General features: G+C 36.8%; 5 protein-coding genes across 10 annotated transcripts; 2 read left to right on the top strand and 3 right to left on the bottom strand.

The window, feature by feature from the left end:
• The first annotated feature begins 3,026 nt into the window (after nucleotides 1-3,026).
• LOC141619687 (uncharacterized) lies at nucleotides 3,027-6,403 on the top strand. The gene is made up of 5 exons (XM_074436707.1): nucleotides 3,027-3,105; nucleotides 5,211-5,283; nucleotides 5,384-5,432; nucleotides 5,695-5,818; nucleotides 5,917-6,403. The coding sequence occupies exons 1-5, from the start codon at nucleotides 3,100-3,102 to the stop codon at nucleotides 6,073-6,075; spliced, it is 411 nt and encodes a 136-aa protein (XP_074292808.1). The 5' UTR covers nucleotides 3,027-3,099; the 3' UTR covers nucleotides 6,076-6,403.
• Nucleotides 6,404-7,281: 878 nt separating this feature from the next.
• LOC141622725 (uncharacterized) lies at nucleotides 7,282-8,118 on the bottom strand. Its single transcript, XM_074438727.1, has one exon. It carries the CDS (start codon nucleotides 7,819-7,821, stop codon nucleotides 7,618-7,620), a length of 204 nt encoding a protein of 67 aa, XP_074294828.1. The 5' UTR covers nucleotides 7,822-8,118; the 3' UTR covers nucleotides 7,282-7,617.
• A 1,542-nt stretch (nucleotides 8,119-9,660) lies between these two features.
• On the bottom strand, nucleotides 9,661-13,364 carry LOC141619683 (uncharacterized). 2 transcript variants are annotated; one of them, XM_074436700.1, is made up of 7 exons: nucleotides 12,953-13,364; nucleotides 11,675-11,784; nucleotides 11,374-11,585; nucleotides 11,188-11,276; nucleotides 10,951-11,053; nucleotides 10,429-10,571; nucleotides 9,661-10,165 (listed from the first exon to the last, which is right to left on the bottom strand). In XM_074436700.1, exons 1-7 carry the CDS (start codon nucleotides 13,163-13,165, stop codon nucleotides 10,067-10,069), a joined length of 969 nt encoding a protein of 322 aa, XP_074292801.1. In that variant the 5' UTR covers nucleotides 13,166-13,364; the 3' UTR covers nucleotides 9,661-10,066. The 2 variants fall into 2 exon arrangements, with proteins under 2 accessions (XP_074292801.1, XP_074292802.1); XM_074436701.1 differs by having other exon boundaries at nucleotides 11,188-11,273.
• Nucleotides 13,365-13,653: 289 nt separating this feature from the next.
• Nucleotides 13,654-18,083, bottom strand: LOC141619682 (protein EIN4). Its single transcript, XM_074436699.1, has 3 exons — nucleotides 17,868-18,083; nucleotides 15,624-17,589; nucleotides 13,654-14,490 (listed from the first exon to the last, which is right to left on the bottom strand). The coding sequence occupies exons 2-3, from the start codon at nucleotides 17,337-17,339 to the stop codon at nucleotides 13,972-13,974; spliced, it is 2,235 nt and encodes a 744-aa protein (XP_074292800.1). The 5' UTR covers nucleotides 17,340-17,589; nucleotides 17,868-18,083; the 3' UTR covers nucleotides 13,654-13,971.
• A 375-nt stretch (nucleotides 18,084-18,458) lies between these two features.
• LOC141619680 (uncharacterized) lies at nucleotides 18,459-23,478 on the top strand. 5 transcript variants are annotated; one of them, XM_074436698.1, is made up of 6 exons: nucleotides 18,465-18,939; nucleotides 19,045-19,603; nucleotides 19,808-19,887; nucleotides 21,506-21,634; nucleotides 21,810-21,881; nucleotides 23,195-23,478. In XM_074436698.1, the coding sequence occupies exons 2-4, from the start codon at nucleotides 19,345-19,347 to the stop codon at nucleotides 21,521-21,523; spliced, it is 357 nt and encodes a 118-aa protein (XP_074292799.1). In that variant the 5' UTR covers nucleotides 18,465-18,939; nucleotides 19,045-19,344; the 3' UTR covers nucleotides 21,524-21,634; nucleotides 21,810-21,881; nucleotides 23,195-23,478. The 5 variants fall into 5 exon arrangements, 4 of the variants coding, with proteins under 4 accessions (XP_074292798.1, XP_074292796.1, XP_074292797.1 ...); XR_012531781.1 differs by lacking the exon at nucleotides 19,808-19,887 and having other exon boundaries at nucleotides 18,459-18,807; XM_074436697.1 differs by lacking the exon at nucleotides 19,808-19,887 and having other exon boundaries at nucleotides 18,464-18,939; nucleotides 21,816-21,881; nucleotides 23,195-23,477.
• Nucleotides 23,479-24,540: the final 1,062 nt, after the last annotated feature.

The raw sequence follows: 24,540 nt of genomic DNA, 5'->3' as shown, positions 1-24,540 counted from the left end.
TGATCCGTTTACTTGACTTTGACTATACGTTAGTATATGGTATTATGGTTTACGTAATTAAGTTTCGATCTAGCATATGAAAATAATGTTATAAAATTATTTGACTTCGATGGTTGACTTAAAAGTTTGCTCTATTTTCTTGGGTTGAAAACTTGAAATTGTAATTTTAATCTCATGGTTAAGAAATGAGATAATTAAATAACTAAGTACTATAGTTAATAACAAACTTAGTTATTTAATACTGTTGTTTCAATTAACCAATAAAAAAATGTGTTATTTATCGGTTTATATTTTCTTAAGTTTAATTTTGTTTAATGTCAAATTTAATTTAGATGTTACTTTATCATATATAGAAATACGACCATATTAAATTTACAATGTGTGATTTGTTAAAAGAACTACTTTAATAGTAGTCTTTATCATTTTTGATAAAATAAAAAAGGACCCATGCACCTATTGTAAATCGAAATTCTTTGGTACAATTGGTGTACTACATTATCCGTACTCCCTAATAAATGAGAAAGTTGGAATCGATAATACTCCCCGTGAATAACAAAACATAATTCAAGTGAAATATAAAAGTTATATTCTCATTGTTTAGGACGTACAGTAATATGATACACCGAAAGTATGAATGAAGTTTGTCCTTCACTAGTTTCAAATTTCAATATAATGAAGGGATGAAGGCAAACCAAATGCTTAGTTACAAGCAATTAATGGTGATCCACAAAGGCATTTATTATGCTCAAAGGAGCTAGCACCAAATTGATCACACCCACTTGGAATTGTGCCACAAAGTTGATTATAACTCACATCAACAAACCTTACCTTACCCAAATCTTGAGGCAATGTACCATATATATTATTGTGACTTATATTAAAAAAACTATACCTATGATACATGGTCATAGAGTCGGGTAAAATCACATTTGATAAATTGAACTCGAATCGGTTGTTGTTAATAAAAATTCTTTCAACCCAATCTTTGTCCCAACCGAATAAAAGCGAAGCGTCCCCGGTGAGCCTATTGTTGGAGAGATCTAACCATTGTGGGTTAAGTTGGCCTAGAGACTCTGGTAATGTTCCCGTTAGGTTGTTACCGTGCAACAATAGAGCTATTGAATCTGTTAATGAGCCAAAGGTATCTGGAATTGGACCGGTAAGTTGGTTGTTAGATAAGTCGAGCCAGCGTAGGCTTGACACTAGTCCAAGTGAGGCTAAGAGTGGACCCTTGAGTTGGTTATTCACGAGGCTAAGTTCGGTTAGGTTTGATAGGAGCCCTAGAGAGGTTGGAATTCGACCAGATAGTTTGTTGTTCATTAGACGTATAATGAAAATGGCTTTGTTTTGGGGTGGAAATTCAGGAATTAGTCCACGTAGGTTGTTGTATCCTAAGTTAATTTGTTCGAGATTTGGAAGTTGGACTAAGGATGGGGGGATTTTCCCGGTGAGGCCAATGCTCGAGAGATCAATGTACGTTAGTCTCTCGAGTTGACCTAAACAACTTGGAATTGGACCGGTCATGTTAGTGAACGCAATTGTTAGTGAAACTAGGTTTTTGAGCTTGCAAATAGACGAGCCGGGGATGTGACCATGTAGATGAGGCAAGTTGTACAACTTGAGTGTTTCGAGGGAGGTTAAGTTACCTAATGCTGCCGGAATTTTGGTGGAGATGTCATCAGCAGCGTCAATTGTGAGCTCGATTACACGACCGTTATCATCACAATTCACGATGATGTACGGGTACAAATCTACCGTCCAATCCGTACAACAGTCTGTGCTCGAATTCCATGTACTAAACCATGAGGAATTCCCTAATTGCTTCTTAAATTGTAGAAGGGCAATTTTGTCTTGTGGATTGCATAGTTCTTCCCCAAGGCTAATATTTAGGAAGAAAAAGAATGAGATTAACAAGTGGGAAATTTTAGTATGATCATTTAATTGATGCATTATTAAACAAATGGAGTTTATACTTTAATATGGCAATATGTCATAGAATGTATTCAATTTATAGAGTCCATAAAGGTAACATGAACTCTAAGCATGAATTCTTACTTAAGATAGTTAATTTAAACGATTTTTACACCCAATTAAAATAGTCGTTACAATAAAAAAGATTATGAAGCGTCTTAAGCTCTACTATGTTGCTTTGACTTGGAATTTTGGGTGAACGTTTCACGTGCTATAATATTATGGCTAAGTGAGTATGACATTATTAGTTTAACAAATGTTTGCTTGATTAATAATCATTTGACTTAGTGTGAATTGATGATATATTATAGTTCGAAAGTCTTGCTAGATGCAAATGAGTGTTGCATCAACGTCAAGCTAGCTAGTATTGCATTATGGAGATGGATGGATTAATGTTTACCCTACTATTTTCGGTCAATAATTTACCTATTAAATTTTAGCTCGTTTCAGTTATTTATTCATTTATTCTATTTTTTTTTAAATGATCAGCGGTCATACATTTATATAACCCACCGTATCCCCACCTCAATCCAAGGCCACCCAGTATCGAAGGCCACTCCTTACCAGCTAGTTACTACCCTTTACGGCCCCACCACACCACCATTCCGACTCGAGCCATTTGAAGTACCCAACCAATACACGAATACCTCTTTTTTACCCTACCCTAGAAATTTACTCGCCAAGTCTACCATATATTACACCTACTCACTCAGCCATGGTTGATACATCCGTATTTTTAAGCATTTCCTTGATCTTTATACCAAATCAATAGAAAAAATAATAATTGACTGGACGAAAAGAGTACATTACCACATACCCCTAACGGAAAAGACTATTAGCAATCCGGTAACTTTGATAAGTTGCCATATCATAAGACGATTTTAAACATGAAACATATGTAAAGCAACTCATATATATCTGATTAGATAAAAATCAATTAGTACTAATGATATATTTTTGAATCCATTTAACAATTTAGACGGTTTTAAGAAAGACTTACTAACGATACGGGGGAGTGTTTGACTTTAATTGACCAAGTAAGTACTCTCCCTCCATTATGCATAAGTCACACACTCACACTATTCACATTTCACTCATCATTTGTACACTGCATTGAATTATCATAGAATGATGGTCAGTTTACTAAGATCTCACATTATTTCATCTGCATTTTAATTTTATGTGATTTATATCATCATTTTATGCATTGTGTTTATTTATTGTGAATCTAGTAAAACTTTCAAAGATACCCAATTTAATTAAATTAGTAATTGGGTAAAAGTTGATATCTTTTCTTAGTTCATGATGTTATTGTTGTATAATGTGTTTAAATTTGATTAATTTTTGTGTAATGATTTAGTGCCCAAATGCCCAAATTGGTTAGTTTTTAGGTCTTTGATGAACTTAATTAGTACCCAGAATGCTATACACCATTTCTTGTTTAATTAACTTAAGACGGCTCTCACATCCGATTAAAATAGAGGTGGAAATAAAAGGGGGGGTTGTGACTTGTGAGAGGTCTTAAGTTAAGACGGGCCTTAAGCGAGACCAACTGAATGTTATAAGCCTTGATTTTGTATGATTTTGGAACATAATCATGTTAGTGTTCATGAATTTTCAGTTTTACAGTGAGATTTAGAAGATACTAATCTTATTGCATTTTGGGTTTTGATAAGAATTCTTTGTTTCAAAGACTTGAAAGAGGGAGGACAATGTTATCTCAATATATATGTGAGTTTAAATTGACCTATTTTATCAATGTACCTACTTTCATCTTGGGTTATTCGGAAACAGACTCTCTATGTTGCTAATAGTGGGGTAGGGGTGTGTACATCCGGCCCCTCTCCTTCCCCTCAATTTAGGGGAGCCATTGAAGCACCGGGGTATGTTGTTGTATTCAATGTATCCACTCTTTAGAGATACATGATAGAATGTGCCAGTAGGAATTTAGAATCAAATGGGAGACTAGTCTTAGTGGTTGTCTGCTCCTCGTTTACATATAGGGTGAAAGGGTTTGTCTTGTCTTGTGTACAATTCGTCGTTTAGAATCTGTTTCTGAATTTTCTAAGAAAATGAATCATGGCCAAGATGTCAAAATTTAGAATGTTACTGTGACGGCATTTTGAGGCGGTATTGGCCACATTCATTGTAGAATGTCCAGTTCCTGTATCATGTCTCAAATCTAGATTTAATAACATGGTATGTGTGCATGAGCTTGTTCATGTTTAGGGGACAGTGGCAATAAAATTGGAATGAGATCATACATACGTGATTATGTCAATATCCAATGTGCGTATGGCTTGTCAATGTATGTGCGCCTATAAGAAAGTTCATGTTTTGTAGTGCATCAGCCTATAGGTTGGTAAGAAGAAAGCAGAAAACATACCAAGTATGAGTTAGATCTTTAAGCAGACATGTTTTTCTCAGCATTAGACTCCCAATAAGCCCAGTATTAGTAGAGTATCCACAATAACAACCGCTCTTGTATTTTTTTTTGAAGTTATCAATTGCCCTCGTAGAAACTCTAGTGATGTGAAAATTTGTTGATCGGAACTCGGAAGAATTGGTTTGTTTCATTGTTGATTTCTTGGTGGCATCTCTTGGTTTGCCTTTACGGGGGAGATAAAATCCCGAGCTTTTTGAATGTAAGCCAAAGACTCATTACTCTTTGGTTATGGATTATAGTGGAATAAATCAAAATGGCTCCCTAAAGTGGTTGCGCTTCTTTCTTTTGCGAAGCAGCGGTCTTTCGATGCAGTTCTCGACGCAATTTTCATCTTGGGTCATTGGAAACAGCCTCTTTGTGTTGCTAACACAAGGGTAAGGTTGCGTACATCCGACCCCCCTTACCCCGCAATTTGAGGGAGCCATTGAGGCACTGGGGTAATGTTGTTGTTGTTGTTTGAATGTAAGCTTTGCTATGGCATTGATCATGTTTGTGCATATGAGGTGCCCATACTAATAGTGATAATTATTGTTCTTGGTGGCATCTCATGGTTTGCTTATGTTGAGTGATGTTGGGTTCCTCGGATAATCATGTCCATTGAGTCCTCAAGTTTTCCTGGCTTAAGTCAGTAGTCATCAAAATGGATGATACAGAGTATAATTCTTTAGCTATCCGACCAAGTGATTTTTCTCTCTTCAGTTTACTTGTAGCCCACGTACTCGAGCTTTATTTGCAAGCGCTAAGCTGGCTAACTTATACTTATTCACATCCCTCTCTATATGCTATTTTTCAGGAGAAAGAAGCTAAAAAGGAAGCTTTCAGGAAGTACTTGGAGTCAAGCGGCATCGTGGATGCTTTAACTAAAGGTTTCTCATTTCTACATATGATCCTTTCGAAGTGAAAACGGTTTTGATGTTCTTGCTCAGTAATCTGTTATGATAACCTTCTATGCCGTTACTTTTGTAGTTCTAGTTGCATTGTATGAGCAAAACCACAAGCCAGCCTCAGCTGTCGAGTAAGTCTCATATAACTAGTCCACTGCTTTTTACACGTTATGGCGTAAGGAAAATGCTGTCATTTGAAAAGGGTAAATTCCGCAACTCTAAATAATTGGAGTGAGTGTATTCTGTAAGACATAAGTGATGTTTTGAGTTTGACAACAACGGGAATGCTTAAACCTTAAAACACATGATCTGAAGTTAAGAAGTTCCGCTTCTGTTTGAATGAATCTCGATAAAAAATGCTTATAACTCAAACTACATGATTCAACTGTACAGATTTGTACAACAGAAACTGGGTGGTCCGAGCTTGGCTGAGTACGAGAAGCTTCAAGCAGATATGTCCGAACTGCAATCCAAGTATGATGAACTTCTGGCAGTCCATCAAGAGACTTCTAGACAGGTACGATTTTCTACTCGGCATTTCTTATCATATATTTCCACTGCCTGATTAGTCGACCGTTGAATACATACATACTGAAAATGTACTGATAATGGCAGTTAGAGCAATATAAGAGTTCTTCTGTTGTTGGGACTTCGGAAGAGACTCTGGAAGATAGGCCTCAAAACTCAACCCCCAAATGCGATATGGAAGAATCAATGCACAAGCTTGAAGACATCACCCTCCGGAGTTCACCGCTTGACGACCATCGTTTATGAATTTCCGAGCCTAATCCTATTGATGACTTGGAGCTGAATAAGCAACACACTGTGTGGTGAACTGTCTCGGTCTGTACTTTGTGAAAAATTACTGTAAATCTGGAGGTTTTTTTTGTTAAATATCCCGTAAAATGATGATGTATCAGAAGATAAAAGTAGTGGGACACATGACTTGACACGAAAATGGAAGAGACAGGAACAACTGTAGTAAGATATAAGATTGTTGCTTTCGGAGAGCAATTTGTTTCGATAATGAATATTTGTTTGTTTACATAAGTTGAATAATTTGAAAGGATAATGTTTGAATTATTAATTAATTGAAATTGATCATAATTCATAATTATGATTTGACAAACTATCTCTAACATTAGGTGCACCTGGAATAATAGAGACAGTTTCGATAGAAAATAACAATATTCCTTCCCTTATCAAACCTGTAAATTAGCATCTTTTGACAGTACTCTCTCAAAACATCACTATTATTGTGTCCTTTTCTTCCATTAATAAGACATTACTAACATTCTGCAAAATCGACATGTCGGTAATCAGTCTGGTTGCACCTCTTGGCATAAGCACTCGTTATAATTTACGTTCATATATGGGTTGGCTCAGTTGGTTAAAATATACGTATATACGTAAAGAGTAATTGGACTTGGAAGTATGGCATGGTAAAAGAATAACGGCTGCAAATCCCCTCGTTATAAAAAAAAGCCGGGGATTTGATTTAACTTCATAATTTGTTGATCGTTCTTCTCATCACCTAAAATAAGGGTCCAAAATAAGGTCTACTTAATCTAAATAGATGCTGCCAAAAAAAAAAAATATCTAAATAGATCATGATACTTGAAGCTTTATATATAATAGTTTTGACATTAATGTTAATGTGAATTGCAATTTTTAAATATTAATTGTTAAATTAGCACTAATAAGAACGCGAAATTTCGTAAGAACACGTATTCTAGCGACACGTGACCCGTCATCTGAAAACTCACATTCACTCGGGAACAGATTACAAGCAATGCTATCGGTGGCAAAACCAGGATTTACAGTTAGAGAGAGGGAAGAATTCCGGTGGGTACAAACGAATAATCCGATAAGTAAAATGCTAAAAAGCTTGAAAATTTAACTAAAAAGTTTGAATTTTTCATTTTTCAGTGAGGGCGAGCAGCTACTCTGCCAGTCCCCTCGCTCCACCGCTGCATGTTACAAACAAAAGTTAAAAATACAATTGTCTAATGATTGTACAAGAGAATGAGGTTGGCAAGAAGGTAAAATGGGAAAAATTAAGAAAAGTTACAACATTACAAATAAGAGAAAAATTAAAGTTACAAATGGGAAAACTGTACAACAGTCACCTCAACTAGCTTAATCAGTAAAGTCACGTATGACTTGAGTTTAAATCCCGCCAAATAACAAGAAAAGTTGTACATTAAAAAAAAAGAGGAGAGATTAAAGCTACAATGAAAACTGTACAACAGTCATATCAGCTAGCTTAACTGGTAAAGTCAAACGAAACATTTCATGACTTGAGTTTGAATCCCATTAGCATCGAGGGAGAGCCAGAAAAGCAGGAGGAGAAGGCAGAAGAGAAGGATGAGGAGGAAAAGAAGGAAATGGTAAATTTCGCAAGATCAGGAATCGAACTCTACGTGGTAAAGGAGCATCATTGAAGATATGCTCAATTACTCTACTAATCACTGCTGTATACTCTTCTAACATCTCTGCCATTACTGAAACTAGCATCATCTTTACTCACTTTCTTGTGTTTTTCTTACACTTTTTAGTTTTAATAATTAGTTGTAGTTATAATAATTAAGGATTATTGTGTGAATTTATATATGAATATATGATTATGATTATTATGTGTAGGAATATGTTGATTAGTAGCACCTAGGATTGTGTGAGATGTAAAATGGTGGGTGTAAATGGTTTGTTTGTAGGATTGTAGCAAAGGGGTTTGGTTTAAATATTTGAGTATAGTAATGTTTTATAGAGACTTCTAGACATAGTTTTCTAATACTATTATATCTATGTCATCCGGTATTGTCAATACAAGTGCTACCATGTCTTTTGTTTAAATATTAAAAATAAATCAATTCATTAAATTTGCTTTTAGTATAGCAAATTAGAATATACTCACAAAATAAATACTCGCTCCATACCACACTAATGGTAATATTGAGAATCTTGGCACTATTTATGGTCGTAGGGAATCTTTTCGATATTATTCTTAATCTATAAGACAAAATACAGTCATGTGAGATCTTGTTTGATTTATCATTTATCGTCATGAATGTTATAAGAATTAAATTTTTATAATTTTTAATATTGTATAACTAAAGATATTCACGCGGTAAAACGTGTCTCGACAAGTGTGAAAAAGTCAATGTTATCATTGATGTGGTATGGAAGGAGTCCAGGGTAAAATGTAAACAAATGAAGAGAACGGAGAAGTATGATTTCGTAATACATAAATTTTTATTTCATACGACTACTTTTTGTCAAAAGCCGAGCATATGTAACCATTTTATGGTTAAATATAACCACAATGATACAGTTAATGAATGATAATTTGTTTTTCAATAGTAGTTACATTTAACTGTAAAATGATTATAAAATCTCGTTTTATTACTTCAGATCATAATGCCCTGTCTAAAGCAAGACCAACCGTTCATAATAATTTTATTAATTTATTAATTAACTACATTGATTTACTAAAAGTAGTCCATATAACACCATATTAAATATTCCATTATTATTGAGATTAAATTAGTTGATGATTGAAGGAATCCAATAGGCTAAGGGTACCCACGTGGAAGTGTAATATGTGTCTACTACCAATTTCAGTGATCCTTCTTGCTTTAATCTTGTCTGTTGGTGTCATTGTTCTTGTTCTACTCTTATCTAGACTCTTGCCATCTCTCCCTTTTAATGGTCCCTTTTATCTATGTCTATCTGCTCTTTCTTTTTACACAAATTCTTATTTGTGACGGAAGGTATCCGTCACAAATAAGAGACGGATACCATATCCCCTCACAAATTACCCATTTGCCTTGAGTGGGGGAAGCACATGGGTGGACCCTCCTTTGTCCCCTCTACCCATTTCCTCTCACAAACTACCCGTCGCAACCCGCGACCCGTCGCAAGCAAGACTTACACTTCTTTTTATGTCTCATCCAATTGGTGTAGATACAATTACATAATTCTAGCACAAAATCTCATTTGTGACGGCACGTATCCGTCACTTTGGAATGACGGATACCATTTTCCCTCACAAATGACCCAAATAGAGGAGAGAGGGAAGCACATGAGGGTGCCCCCACCTTGTCCCCCCTATTCGTTTTGTGAGTGGCATTATCCGTCACTTGCTCCGACCCGTCTTCAGCAAGACTAATTGTTTTCTAGAGTTCTTTTTTTAGGCTTGGGTTAGATATGAGTCGGGTTAAGACGGTCATTCACGTTAGGCCACATATTCGGTGAAATTTGAGTCTTCGCGTAGTTTAGGCATCTCATATCATTTTTAAAGTTATCAGTTCACAAACAACCTCTTTGGTGTTGCTGACAGTCTGGGACAAGGATAAGGCTGCGTAAATTTAACCCCTCCTTACCCTGCAATTTGCAGAACCCTTAAGATCAACATATACAAGTCTTTTCCAAATGAAACAAAGCCGAAAACTAGAATAAAAGTTTACATTTTGATCTAGAATGCAAGTACATATAAAAGAAGGATTTCTCATCATATAACAGACAGAAGACGAGGAAAGAATCGGAATTCCCTATTGTATATCGTGCAAGAGCTTCAAAATCACACTTCTTAACGGACCTCCTCAGAAGGCGCACCTTGCTCGACTGAGACTGGGAAATTATGATGTATCGTCTTGACTAATTCTTTGAAAAACATTGCTGCTTTTCAGTTCTACTAATGCTAGCTGAAAAACATGAGCGCAGGAAGCGTGGAGAATGCCTTTGAGCCGAGGTACCAGGCAAAAAATCACAGTGGCTTTTGAAACTTGCCGTGAACCCATACCCGCCTCATGCTCTTTCCCTTCTTTCGGTTGACTGACTTCACACAGCAATATTCCAGCTCTAGCTGCATCATATGCAAATAATTATCGGCCAAGCTGAATTAAACAAAATGAGTTCTCGATAAAAATGTGCATTATAGTTACGCTTTTCAATTTTAGAGCTGGCAAACAGGTTATTCGGGTTGGTATGGGTCGGGTTAGCACTTTTGATCGATTTTATTCTCTTCTTAATTCTATGACAGCACGATTCACAAAGATCAAGGAAACGAATATGGAGTATATCTTAGGTTACATGTCCAATCTGATATAAAAAAAACCAGTGGAGTACCTCAGTGAAGCCGACACCAACAAAAAGGTCTCTCGTAGCATCCAAATCAAAGAAATAAGAATATGTTCCGTCATCTCGGATATAATGTCGGAATCCCACCCTTTTCTCGGGATTAAATCTGAGCATGGTCATGTCATAAAGACCTGAGTAAAATCAATAAATGGCATAAGCTATACCGCTTCCACTGAAGAAGGAAACTGAAACCAGCCCGCTTCCAAAACAGTTAATATGCGCAAATTCTTATTTCAGACGGGCTGTTTTCCCGTCTGAAATAAGACGGATAAAATGTTGCCATTTTTTAAGAAAATGTAACCATTTAATCCACAAAATGTGATTACTAGAGGTGTCATTTTTTACCCTGAAAATGATGTGAAAAATAATGGTAACATGTTATCAGAAAATAACAACATTTAATTATAAAATGATGACATGTTACCCGTCTTATTTCAGACGAGAAACAGCCGTCTGAAGAAAAACGGACTGGTTAATATGGGACTCCTATTAAGTATTAACAGCCAGTACCGTAATCTCTGAAAAGGAGAAGACCACCCGGCTTTAGCACCGAAAAGCATTCCTTGATTGCTTTCGTCATCCTTTCAGGTGGCACGGCAGATAGCGTAAATACCTAACCAAAGATATACCATCTGATAAGAAGTCATTTTAACTCCATAAACAAAGTATTTACGATTTTGGTTAGCAGAATATAAACGAAACAATGTGGAAATTTTTGGAACTGAAATTAGTTACCGTAGGTCATACCATTGTGATGAAATCCATCCCACCAATACAGCAGGAACCGTCTTTCATGAATGGTAAACTTCGCAAAGCTCCTTCCTTTTCAGTGACTTCTGTATTAAATAAATTTACAGTTTATAATAAAACAGATGAACGAATGTTAAAAAATAATGAGTACAAAGAATTAGATAGAGATGTCAATGTTCCTACCAAAGTCAGAACTGAGCAACTTTTTAAAGCGCATGTTCCGACATGACCGACATGCCAACCAGTTTGGGAACTCAGTTGAAGAGAAATCACAGCAGAAAGGATGGAAACGTTCTGCCAAACAAACTACATCAGCATCTACTAAATTATCCTTCGCTCTATCTAGAGCCTCCGAGCTACAATCACAAGCGTACACATTGATTTTCTCCTTCATGCTGAAAAACAAAACGAAGACTCAACACTTAAGATAGATGACGGAAAGATGCAAGAGTAAGACACACCAGTACAGGTTAGCTATCCTCACCGCAATATAGGAAGAATTGTGCTTCCATTGCCACATCCAACCTCTAAAATATTGGAATAGTCGGTACAAGAAAGAAGCTCAGGAAATTCTTTTAATAAATACCTTCTTTCCTGGATGCAAACAAGTACAGAGTAGTATTTTAGCAAACAGATAACATATTACCTCTAAATGTCAGCATAATAAAAACAGAAAGAATTCGTCGGCAATTCAAAGACTATTCACATTTTGCATCGAAACAAAGGGGTGATGGAGAATTGAAAAAACCTTCAGCAGGGACAACAATCGTATCCCTGTTGGCCTGTAGACGAATTATCATGTTAATACAGCAAGGACCATTTCATACCTATACACATAGACACCATATAGAATAAGCTAAGTAGAAACATCAATACACATCATCACTGACCACTAGTTAATAAAGTTGGCTTAATTTTGATTTGTGATGCGCCTAAATTCTCGCACTACCCTCATTTAGAGAACTTGCTCATCGTCTTCAATCACAGACACTTCTAAAAAGTCAACTTCACATTCTCAAAAGAGGCCTTAGCTATAAGCGGATAAGCCTCAAAGCTCAAAGACGCCATTCGCAATCTAAAGATTGTTTTAGGACATGGGAAGAATCGAGATAGAATGACTACATATTGGCTTATGTAACACGATCATATAGGATCTTTATTTAACGCACTAGCGTAATGCTGTCGTACTTATCCTTCAGCTAAGAAAATCCAATAACTATATGGTTGACACATTCAATCCTTCACCAAGCAAAATACCCCATCATTACAAAGGGGCAAACTTTAAAAGCCAATAACAAACACTGATTCTAATAAAATAAACAAATCCCAGAATTACAAATCAGTAATCCTGATTCCTGCACAACACTGAACAATGTGATCATAAGGCGGTTCGAAAAAAAATGTGATCTTTTCGTAACCAGAGGTATAATGGGGATTTACATTCCATCAAAAGGTATGAACTTTATAAGGCAATAGGTCCAAAGTTCAGACACTATTTCCATCATACCCAATTCATTCAAAAGATTAGACTTTCCATAAGACGAAATAAAGCAAAATGGCTCACTAAAGACGGTGCGAAAAATGTGATCTTTTGGGGTATGCATTCTATCAAAAGGTATGAACTTTATAAGTCAATGGGTCCAAAAACTATTTCCACATACCCAATTGATTCAGAAGACTAGACTATTCATACATACGACGAAATAAAGCAAAATGACTCGCTAAACTGACAGTAGATATATAGAGAAAAAAACAGCAGTACCTTGAAGAATTTGCCAGTGGAATGACGAGAGTGAAAAAGGGACCATGCTTGAGAATCTGAAGAAGAAGAAGAAGAAGAAGAAGAAGAAGAAGAAGAAGAAGGAGGTTGAAAGGGAGAAAGATGGAAAGAGAAAGAAGGGTTGTTGAGAATATCAGCTTCCAATTCATGCCATTCAAAGTCTGCAGAGTGATATTCTTCTGCTCCTTTGTTCATCTCGTTTTCTGGGTGGTGTCATGTTGTGTTGGTTTTAATTGGGGTTTTAGGAGATGCCGAAACTCGAAAGTCGTCATTTCCGGTGGCGGCTTTTTAGAGAAAACCGTCACAAGAAATGGCGACTTTAACCTTGTACAAGTTTGTGACTTTGTATAATTTACCCGTTTTGGGTAGATCACAGAACGATAATTAATTTGATCATGAACCCGTATTTGATAATTATCTACTCATTTTTTTGAGAAAAAAAAACCCGGACTTTTATCGCTAAAATAGTCCGTCAACTCAGAAATTTACGATTTTGTAGTAGTTGACGGACTATTTTAGCTGATTAAATGGCTTAGCACAACGGTCTAATCTGAACCGATTTGAGTTTTTTTCGAGTTTGGGAAGGGTGTAATAAAAAAACTCGCTTCCAGACTAAAATGAAGCGTTGCCTACGAAATTAGATCACTGAAGCGAAACATAGTTCAAACTTGGATCATGTTAAATTAATCGAATCTAAAAATGAAAATATATTTCATTATTGATGCTTATGTTACAAAACTAGAGAATGGTACACAAAAACTCGTGAGAGACGGTCTCATCGGACATGAAGCAATTTGCTTAATGTCATTATCTTAAATTATTCTAGTAGTACAAGTATACCTAGACTATCAATTTTCATGTCTAAAAACATGAGTCATACAGCAAATGTTGTTACAAAGCTCTTACATCCTCTTCCAATCCTAAAGATACAACAATTGACCTTTCCTAATGCTACATAAGGGCTGAAACCCAATTACAGACATGCCGATTCCCGGTTCCGGTCATAGCAGGACCCGCTGCAGCTCGTCGATTACACCCTGTAAAACCACGGGTTTCCGAATCAACCCGTTCATCCCGATTTGCAAGCACTTCTCCCAAATATTATCCTCGGCGCTCGCAGTGAAGGCGATAATGAGTGGGCCATTCCGACTGTGTAATTTCCGGATTCTCTTGGCCACTTCATAACCGTCCATTTCTGGCATGTGAAGGTCGAGGAAAACAACTCGGTAGTAGTTTACTGAGGGTGCTAAGGTACTTAGGCACTCATAGCCGGAAGAAGCGGACCCCACTTCACAGCCTAACTTCTCGAGCAGTTTCTTGGTTACCGTCCTATTCACATTATCGTCATCTGCTATGAGGACTCTTAAGCCTTTGAAAAGGGAGTGCGTGTGCATTTGCTCTACTTTAGGCAAATTTTCTGACTCGGGAAGATGTTGGAGTTGTTGAAACCGAAGGAGAAGATTCATGCTTTGAGGTAAGCCATACGGGTTTAGGGTTATCCAGATGTCACCCTGCATCATCTGCATGGTAAAACCTCTTTTCAGTCAACCAGAGAGACATGTATTCAGTTCCGTGAAGGAAAATAGAACATGTATAGAGTTGCTTATAATAATCTATGAACTCGCTCAGAATAAGACCTCGCAAAACTGCACCAACCCAAACTGAACTGAAACCAAGTAGACCTAAATCCGAATTGACCCCATCCAGAAAATGACTAATTTGAAACAAAAGCATTAATAGCCACAATTAGAAAATGACACGATGGACCGGACCCATCGTCGCAATATCTGACATTTAAGAGCATGTTAGAGCCTATCATCATGATCATAGCAAGTTCATTACATTTTCTTACAGTACAAATTTTGCATGGTCCTATACCAGACAGCTAAAAACTAAAAATGACAAATATGAGTTCACTCGTTAAAACTTACGTTACTCCGACACTTCACATTGCTCACGCATCGCGTGTCCGATACGACGACACTTCATTTTAGACCAAAAGATTCAAAAATTCACAATAACCGTGACATGGCACTTCATTTTAGACCAAAAGATTGAAAAATTCACGGAAAATAACCGTATCCGACAATTCAACATGTGTCGGACACGACAATTCAACATACAAGCGAGAGTAACATAGGTAAACCTGATAGTTGCAGACCTAATAAAGTCGTACAGTATTCTAATTTGTAACCCCTTATCTGAATGGAGGGATTCGGAGGGAAAAGGTACAAAATCCCATGTATGAATAGTTAGTTGGGTTGGAGGAAAACAGAGGGAGGGCAGTAAGAGGGATCCATTTCCCTTGTACAACAAGCTAAATTGTAATCGTTCCAAGACTTCCAACATAGGAACATTTCGAAGGAAAACGTCATGCCTTCATTCCCTCCCCTCCTACACTCCTACAATAGTATCCAAATAGGCTTGAAGCCTACAAGAACAAAGAATAGTTACATAAACATCTCATTAAAATGATCTTTCAAGAACATCGATATTTCATCGAGTTCCTAACTGTGAATGTTATTTAGATCGAATCTAAGGCCGTAATCTTCCAGGAATTTATAGCTACCACAGTACCACATACAAGTTAATAGAAGAAACTAATGCAAGTAACAGAGTGAACAAAAGAAATCTAGTGTATGTTAGCACTAACCTGCGCTAGCCGTTTACACATGCTGAAGCTCAACACTTCCTTATTTCCACCATTTAGGGTTCTCCTGACAGCATCTGAAGGACAACTCCCACGTATATCGAACTCGAACTTTATATTAATATAATCATTGGAGACTCCAGATCTCCACATCCCCCACTTATCATTTCTCCCCTCACTACCATTCTCAGAGTAAACTCGAAATATTACAGCGCCTCTTCCACCAGAAACATACAGTAAATATCCAACCATGTGCAGTAAAACCTGGAAAGTTCGTCGCTCATCACCAATCACCTGGGCAGGTAAACTACTTTGAACATCCGGAGAAAAAGTAAAACCTTGATACACAAACAGGCATTTACCCAAGCAAGAAGCTTCCTTAATCATGGAATGCAGACCGAACGGTTTCATCTCTAATTGGAATCTTCCATTATCTTTAGATGAAATCTCCATTACATCAGTTATTAAAGTCGATAAAACATTGCTACTTCTCATCATGGTGTTTACAAGGATCTTTTGCTCGGAGGTGATATTTTCTTCAAACATCGACAGAAGGCCGAGAATTGAGTGCATTGGCCTCCTCATTCCACGGCTCATCACCTTTTGAAATGCATCTCTAGCTTCATTTGCCATGAGCGCATCCTTCTTCGCCTGTTGCAAAAGACGGTTCTGCTCATGTAGTTTTTCCCTCATGTACTGAGACTCTTCAAGAACATTAGCGTGGGAAAGAGCTACAGCCACTTGATCAGCAACCACTTCTACTATTTCCAACTCATGATTACTCCACACTCTAGAATTGAAGTTCGGAAGGACCAATACCAGGATGGCATATAACGGATGGACAAGTTCAGGGGTTCCACCTTTAAAATTTGAGACCTTAAGGAGCGGCATCCGGATTGCTGCCACAGGACCAGGGTCCCCTAAACCACCACTGCTTGCCAATCCTAGTCCTGAATCTTGCTTTAAAATAGTTACATTCTCGCTACTATAGATCTCCCGTACATCGGGATCATCCATAGGAATACTAGTCACAAAGACATTTGAGGGACTTGATTTCAGCTCATGGGTTAAGATCATCGCACTTTTGTTATTGCTTGGCATCCAAACAGCACAATTCTGAAGGTCTAAAGTCTTGGAAAGCTCAACCAAGGTAGTATTGAGTATAGTTAATTTATCAAGCGACTTCCTAATTTGACGAGTGAGCATCCGAACGTGCCAACTAGCTTCCTTCTTTTTCTTCATCAATCCAACCTCTTGGTCTAGTTCCAACACATTTTGCGTCAAAAAAACCTCTCTAACTTTCAATTTTAACAAAAGCGGGATCAAGGTCAAAAGGGTTATTGCAGTGGCACACGAAACTAAAGCCGTGAGAAACTTAAAAATCGTAAGTGACATCATAAGCTGAAACGAGTGAGGACCATAATACGTCCAGCCGTTGAGCAAATGGGTCATTCCACAAAGCACAATAAACGCAATGAACTGAACTAAAACCCATTTGAAGGGAAGATTAGAGCAACTAATGAAGTAAATCAGCTCTAACGGTATAGAGAAGTACGCAATGGCGATCAAGAAATCGCTCACCTTTTGGCATTCCATAATAATATACATACTCCAAAAACCCTCATCATCACAACTACAATGTGAGTATGCACTTACCATAGAATACACAGAAAGCTGCAAAACACACACCAACAACCCAATATACACCACCTTCAACATTGCACCAACAAATCAAACTTCTCAACAACTCAAACACCCCTTTTGCATCCTTAACCCCGAAACCCTAGAAACCCTAAATTTGAAAAAATAAACTTCTCAACAGCTCAACAGTTCAAACACCCTTTTTGCATCCTTACTCCGAAACCCTCGAAACCCGAAATTTGGAAACCAACCCTCAATTCAACAAACACCAACTAACCCTAATCACCTAAAACCATGATCAAAACCCTTTATTGATCCAAAATCAAATCTGACCAAAAAACCCAATCAAGGAATCCTTCAACAATTATTAGGCAAATAGTATTCAATATTCAATACTTTACAACTTTATACAATCAAATCAACCAACTTTACACAACTTTTAGCACAAAATTAAAGTTGCTTCAAAATTTCACCAACCAACCAATCAAAAGATCAAAACTTGATTACTACCCATTAACATATGACCCAACAAAAAAAATCCCATTTCATATGAGCTAACAACTTGCAAAAAAAAATTGACTAACTAGTAAGAATTCAAAACCTTACCTTTCAAAGGTAGACCCACCAAGGACCAAGGTTCCCCCTAAAAAAACAATAACCCGTATATCGGTTTCTCTAACGTGTGCCCGTTTTATTACATCGATATATATGTACATAAATTTAGTGACAAAAATATCATTAAGCACAAAATATGATCTCTAGATTTCTTTGAGTGGATCCAAATATTTTTGAGATTTTTTTTAATAAAGTTTGAAGTTTTATACTACTCCTTGGTTGAACAAAAGGGAGTAAGAAAGCGGCAAGATGGGTCCACTTGGATTTACATGAACGGAACCTAGACTCAATGGGCTTCATCTTTATCCTCCCCTTATATAAAAGAGGATAAGGGAGGTTACTATTGTAAGAAATAGTAAAGTGAATAGTTGAATTTTATTGATAGTTTATTGCTTTGGGTTGTGTTTGTGTCGGATATTGCATTTGGATATGTTATTGGTTTGTCTGGGTTGGTGCATTTCTATTCGTACAAAAACTTCTTTGGGCTTTGTTGTTTGTAGGTCTTCAGCCTTCTTCTTTTCTGTTTTATGGTTGGCAATTGTTAGGCTGGTTCCACTGTTTGAAATGTGCAGCATCAAAAAGTCATCATCCCTTCACTGTTGCCCTTTCTCTCACACCCACAACCACAACTTCAACTTCATCATATCCACACATTCTCATCTCACCTTCACTTCTCACTCAACTCATCGACCCTCCATCTCCATCAAATAATCTACAAAATCAAACCCTAATTTGATCTCATCTCTCACACTCCACTTCAGTTCTGCAATACTTTTTCGATCTCGGTTATTGCGCATAGATGTTTTCGAAGACACTATATAAACAACTTAGGTGATAGTATGGTTGGGCAAGCGAGATCATCACTATCAATAGTATCGAAGATCGGGTTTGTTTTTAGTCGGCTGCTGCTGGAATTGGTCTTGCTAATCCTGTAAGTGTTTTATCCCTACTAATCTTCAGTGTAATAAGAGGGAATTCTAATTCCCAAGCAATAAATGCATCGAGAGCTCCGTACACTTCTTCTTTAACATTCGACAGGCAAACCAAGGGAAGGGATCACAAGGTTACATCATCTATTTTCATTAATGTTTGTTTATTTTTAATTGGTTACATCATCTATTTTCAACTGAAAATGGATATGATGAAGTACATTGCTTTCATCGTACAGCCGGGACGACGACAAATGCGACAGAAACAAAATCAAGGGCGGGAAACAAACCGCAAACTGTCAAGTAGAAGATAAAGCCAGCATAGCAGGAAACAGATGACCATTAAATGGCGGGACCTGCACCTTTCTGTTTGAAGCAAGTGGTTACAATTTCCCAGTTGTCAGGCATCACTTTATTCACTTACTCTTTACTGCTTACACTTAAATACAAACCAAAGTTTATATTTTACTCACATTTTCCAAAAGAAAAAGCATTATCATACTGTTGGTTTATTTCTTCTGTCTTATTTGTTACTGGTTATGGAGGATGGAGTTGGACTGGGTGTATTAGCATTGGTATTGCTGGTGATGAATTCTGCCTTGTCTGACTCGATTGCGAATGGGGAATCAGTGTCTGCTGTCGGAGACCCGTGTATGAGGAGGGATTCATTAAGGGTTGCATTTGAGTCATGGAATTTCTGCAATGAGGTCGGACAGGAAACTCCCGGTATGGGTAGTCCTCGCGCTGCTGATTGCTTTGATCTCTGCAAATCTAAATCTCTTTCCGCTAACTCGAAAAGTATGTCCTTGCATTGTTTATCTCATTTTTCTTCCTTTTAACATTAAGAAAAATTCTTGTGTCCTCCGGGAGTACCATACTCCTTACACCTAAGTTATTATAATATTTCATTTGGTGGATTAATTTTAAGTCTAAGGAGTACGTACTCCTGGAGGACATAAGAATTTTTCGTTTAGGGTACGACATTAATCTTCCGCCTTTCAGATCATCTTTCTCTTCTTTCCTGTATCTGCTTTCCTCCTCACACCATTTTCATTTTCCCCCAATTATTCACTCCAGGACAGGTAACCTCTCCCTCCCCACATCCCAATTCAATCACTCAAATTTGTTTCCATGGTTTTCAGATTAATAAACTATTTCACTTGATTGTTCTTTTATTATTGTGATCTTGCAAAGCATTGTTTGAACTGTGATTCTTGAGAATTTTGGCTGGATGGGGTTTAATTGTTAATTAGTGTGTGTTAATGAAGTTCTTAAGGTTTTGCTTTTTCCATTGTCCAATACAAATTCAATTCGTGAAGAGTAGAACCACTGGTTGCTCTTTGTTTTACCGTCATGTAATAAAGCTTTAATCTTGGGATCTTTTTAGACATTTTTGGTGCATTCGTTTAGGTTGTTATGAGATGAAGAAATACATTAGTACAATATACGTATTGTTAAGTAAAGGGAAAAGGTGAGGTGCGTGTTTGGTTGAGAAAATAGAAAAGAGAATGAGAGGGGACACATAAGCTTGGGGGATGAGAGAAGTTATGGCTTGAATTGACAGGGCGTTGGGTAGAGGAATGAAAACACAGCAAAAACTCCCAATTAAACCTAAAACGCAGCACTTCATTATTATGCTCTTCTTCACCAGTGTTTGTGGCCACCTCATTCTTCAAGATCCAAGACCTATCATCCCACCATTGTTACACCACCAGAGTAACTTAAGCTGAAAAACAAGTAGCAACAAATTTGATCATGAAAAGAGAAAAGGTACAGCTTTGCTCCCTTTGTATCAACCATTTGTTATGAATCGGTGTGGTGGGTCTAATACAGTGTCAATGAAACATGTTTTGTTGTCATTGCAAGACATTAAGGAGGAGAGGGAGGTGAGGACTATGGTATTTGGATTATGCCGAGATTGAGGCGAGTTTAACTAGGCTTCATATTCAGTATGATTATAACTAGATTGTTTCATTTCATAACAATATAGTTATAATCACTAAGGTCATTGTTAGGCTTCATTTCATCGGTGGATTATCCTACTGTAAAAGATGAAATGAAGCAAGTCCACAGTGTTGCGACTCTTTATTGAGGTCCACCATCTTTAGCTGTTCCGGCTACATTAAACCCCCAATCAGCATATGAGTGCATCAGTGCATGTCCTTCTCAGAGAGTAGTCAAAGTGAATTATTGGTGGTTTCTTTCTTACTGTTAATTGTGTGATGGCATCAAGCTGGGTTATTCTGATGAGCTCACTCTTTTTGGCTATTTTTACTGTTTATTCTCGGGGAGTAGTTTTTGCAAACTAACCAGCGGAACTGTTTGTTGTCGTCATCTGCTGATTCATTGTCGTTATCCAATCATGAGTGTATTCACGTTAAGTGCTTGAAGCTTAAGTCCCAAAAATGAGGCTTCTAGCATTTTTGTACTTAGTAAGTCAATCACAAAGTATCTATTTTGTCAAAGATTACTAACAATTAAGATATGACCAAATTAAAAGAGTGATATTGGCCTGACAAAACCCGAACCTTGTATGACCCCATCCGCTTTAAACCAGCTAGGATAATCAGTTCCCTATTAAGTTAGTTTTAGGTTGAATTACTCCTTTACCTGTGTTTTATCCCTTTTAATGCTGCAATTAGTTTTGAAACATAAGTATATTGTTCGTTTTTTCAGACTGTGTTTGTTTCAACATTCCAGGTTCGTCTTACTTCTTGATGCTAGGGTCGGAAGGGCGGGCCCACTTTTGTTTGCATTTTAAGACTCTTGGAATTGCCATGGATGTAGTTGCAGGTGTTCTTTTTCGGGGGATACATCATATCTTGAGAGGTATTCCTCTTTTTCTTTCCTATTTATTGAGTATTTATTTTCTGCACGTACATATAGTCGGAGCAACAGAGGAGGCAAAGACTCAATATTCTCTGGTTTAGTAAACCCAAGTAATGCTTAGGTAGTGCTCTTTTATCATTATGATTTTTTAATTTCTCTCTCTATCCTTTGCTAGAACCAGGATCAGGAAAGTAGGAAGCTTTCACAACAGAATATGTCAAGAAGAGTCAAGAAGCTCATAATGAAGGTATGCATACAAGTCGCTACGGTCAATTTAGATATGAGTCATTATTTTTCGTATCTCACGCCATTATCTTCTTTGTATATTTCATTTGTTTCGGAACTACACATAAATGACTCTTAATATACCGCCTTTGGTGGGGACATCTACTTCCTCCGCAAAACGCTAGCGAACTTAAGCAAAATGTCCTGCAAACTCAAGCATACCTTTTGCTAGGTGGTTTAATGTCCTTTTTCTAATTTTCAGGCACTTTTTAGTGTGTGTGGTTCATTCTAGAGTTTTTATAAAATTGGACTAGAATGGAGTAGAGATGGCAATTGGGGTCACTAAGTCATGGTTAGGGTCAATGTGGTTTAGGGCGTATCTGAGATTTGGGTTTATTGTGTCAATCACATTTCGTAAGAAGACTTATTCGGGTCGGATCAATTCGAGTTCAATAGTAGTCGTTATTAGGTCATGTAACTCGACTTCATTCCATCTTGTCTTTCCAAGTTCAGAGCGATAATTGCATGTTTTGGTGACATTAGACCTATTTATTTTGTATTTGAAATCTAACTTTGTAGTACCTTTTATATCAAGTTAATCTTATTTGGATCTTTATTAAGCCAATACATGATCATGGTATCAACCGGATTTAGTCATTATCAAAGGTTATTTAATAATTGGTTTACTTGTATAACTCAAAAAACAAGTTTTTTCTATTTAAAATTGTTTTACATATCTTCAAGACTCTGGCACTAAAAGGAGGTTCGAGAAGCTTGAACGACCTAGAGTTGAACCCTTGACCTTGCAGTATAACTAAAAGGCGGTGGGGTGAGATTTGAGAGGGATCATCACTAGGATTCGGGTGACCTGATTGTATGTTCTCCTTCACACTTTTACAGTAGTTTCACAAGAAAGGAGAGTGAGAGGGAAAGGGAGAGGGAGAGGAAATGGGTGAATATGTGAACAAGCGAGAGAGGGAGGGAGGGAGGAAGGGAACACATGTTAGAATTACAGAACATAAGACTCAAGTGAATGTCTCATAGATATCATGTACTCGATGGGGCTAAGTAGCTAACATGGCAACATTTGCAAAAGTAGGTAATAAAAAACCATATAAGCTTATGCTGAGAAACTACTTATGGAGTATAATTACTATTTTGTTTCATACTTTTGTCAGAACCACGACGGAATTAGATTGTAAGATTTGGATTTTAAGATTTGGTCTTTCATACTTTTGTTTACAATAGCTTGCTAAGTATAATTACCATTTTGTACCAAGTTTTGTAGTAAGTCAATCAAGCTCTAACAATTGAAATGAAGTTTGTTTTATACAGGTTTGTTCATTATGTCAACAAATGCTTCTTGGAGATTAACTACACATTTGACATCCGCGAGGACTGAAAGGAATAAGAGTCTCAAGCTGTTGATTGATTCTTTCTCGAGTAGCTTATTAGTTCCATGTAACATTGAGTTTGACCTCGTCCTATATCATTATTCATGTCTCGTGTTTTGATTACATTCTTTGCCAGTGTGAACTCGGTGAGTTTGATGAACCCATTGTGGTGAATCTTATTAAATTTTGTGCATATGGAATAGTCAATGGAGCAAGTAGTTTTGATGGTTTAATCGTGTTAAAGTGTGTTGATTAAATCTCATGATGGTTACTATCTATAAACTACAAGACTCCGGCTCAAAGATTGCTACGTGCTCTTAAAATTTTTGGGAGTAATGAACCACTATGTTGGACACCAAACATACATCAATAATCTATAGTCCAAACGGATTGGAACGGATCATATTGCTATGTGCTCTGAGAATTTGTAAGAGTAATGAACTACCGTATGTTAAATACCAAGCATACATCAATACTCTATAGCCCAAATGGAATGGAACGAAACGACCACATGCTCGATAATTGTGGATCTAACCTTTTACTTGCATCAATACTCTACAGTCCAAATAATTTTTTTGGTTGAATGTAACCCTAAGAAATGGTTCCCAAAAATTAATCTCAAATACGCGTTGTTTTTGTAGTGACTTTCGTGAGTTCGCTACGTTTAAAAACTAAAACCATGTTAATATAAAAATCAGAGTGCCTCGCGTATATTATAAGTAACTACCCTAACATCTTTTCTACCAAATGTCAAACTTTGTATAATCACCAACGGTTCACAAATCACCAAAATTATTAAGAGCAATTTAAATGTAGGTTCTTAGCAATTAGGTTGTCAAAAGAAAGCACTAAAATAAAGTTCGTCCAATTGTAAAGAAAAGTTTATTCTTAAATGAACAAACTTGGTTTGATATTAAGAATTAAGTTCTTTGAAAAAAAAAACAATATTTTTGGCCCCATTAAGTAAATTAACCAATTAATTTCATTAAATAATTAATATTGGTTTTATGGAAAAAAAATCAAATAAATTCTTGCATTGTAACAAAAAATGTTTAATTCTTGAGATTGTAAAAACATGACGTGACAAAGGAAAAACTTTATAAGAAATTCTTCAATTGCACTTGCCTTAAGAGTGAACAGGTCGACGCTTAAGATAAAAGTACTTTGTGAACGCCATTTCTTACTTCCAAATATACCCACAAGTGACAAAATATAGAACCCGATAATCATGAGTGAGATACTGATTTATATAGGACAACGATAAGTTCACAATGAGATGCAACTTGG

This window comes from Silene latifolia, chromosome X, assembly GCF_048544455.1.
Source record: "Silene latifolia isolate original U9 population chromosome X, ASM4854445v1, whole genome shotgun sequence".
In the NCBI taxonomy this organism is placed as follows: Eukaryota; Viridiplantae; Streptophyta; class Magnoliopsida; order Caryophyllales; family Caryophyllaceae; genus Silene; species Silene latifolia.
This window is presented reverse-complemented; position numbering and strand designations above follow the sequence as displayed.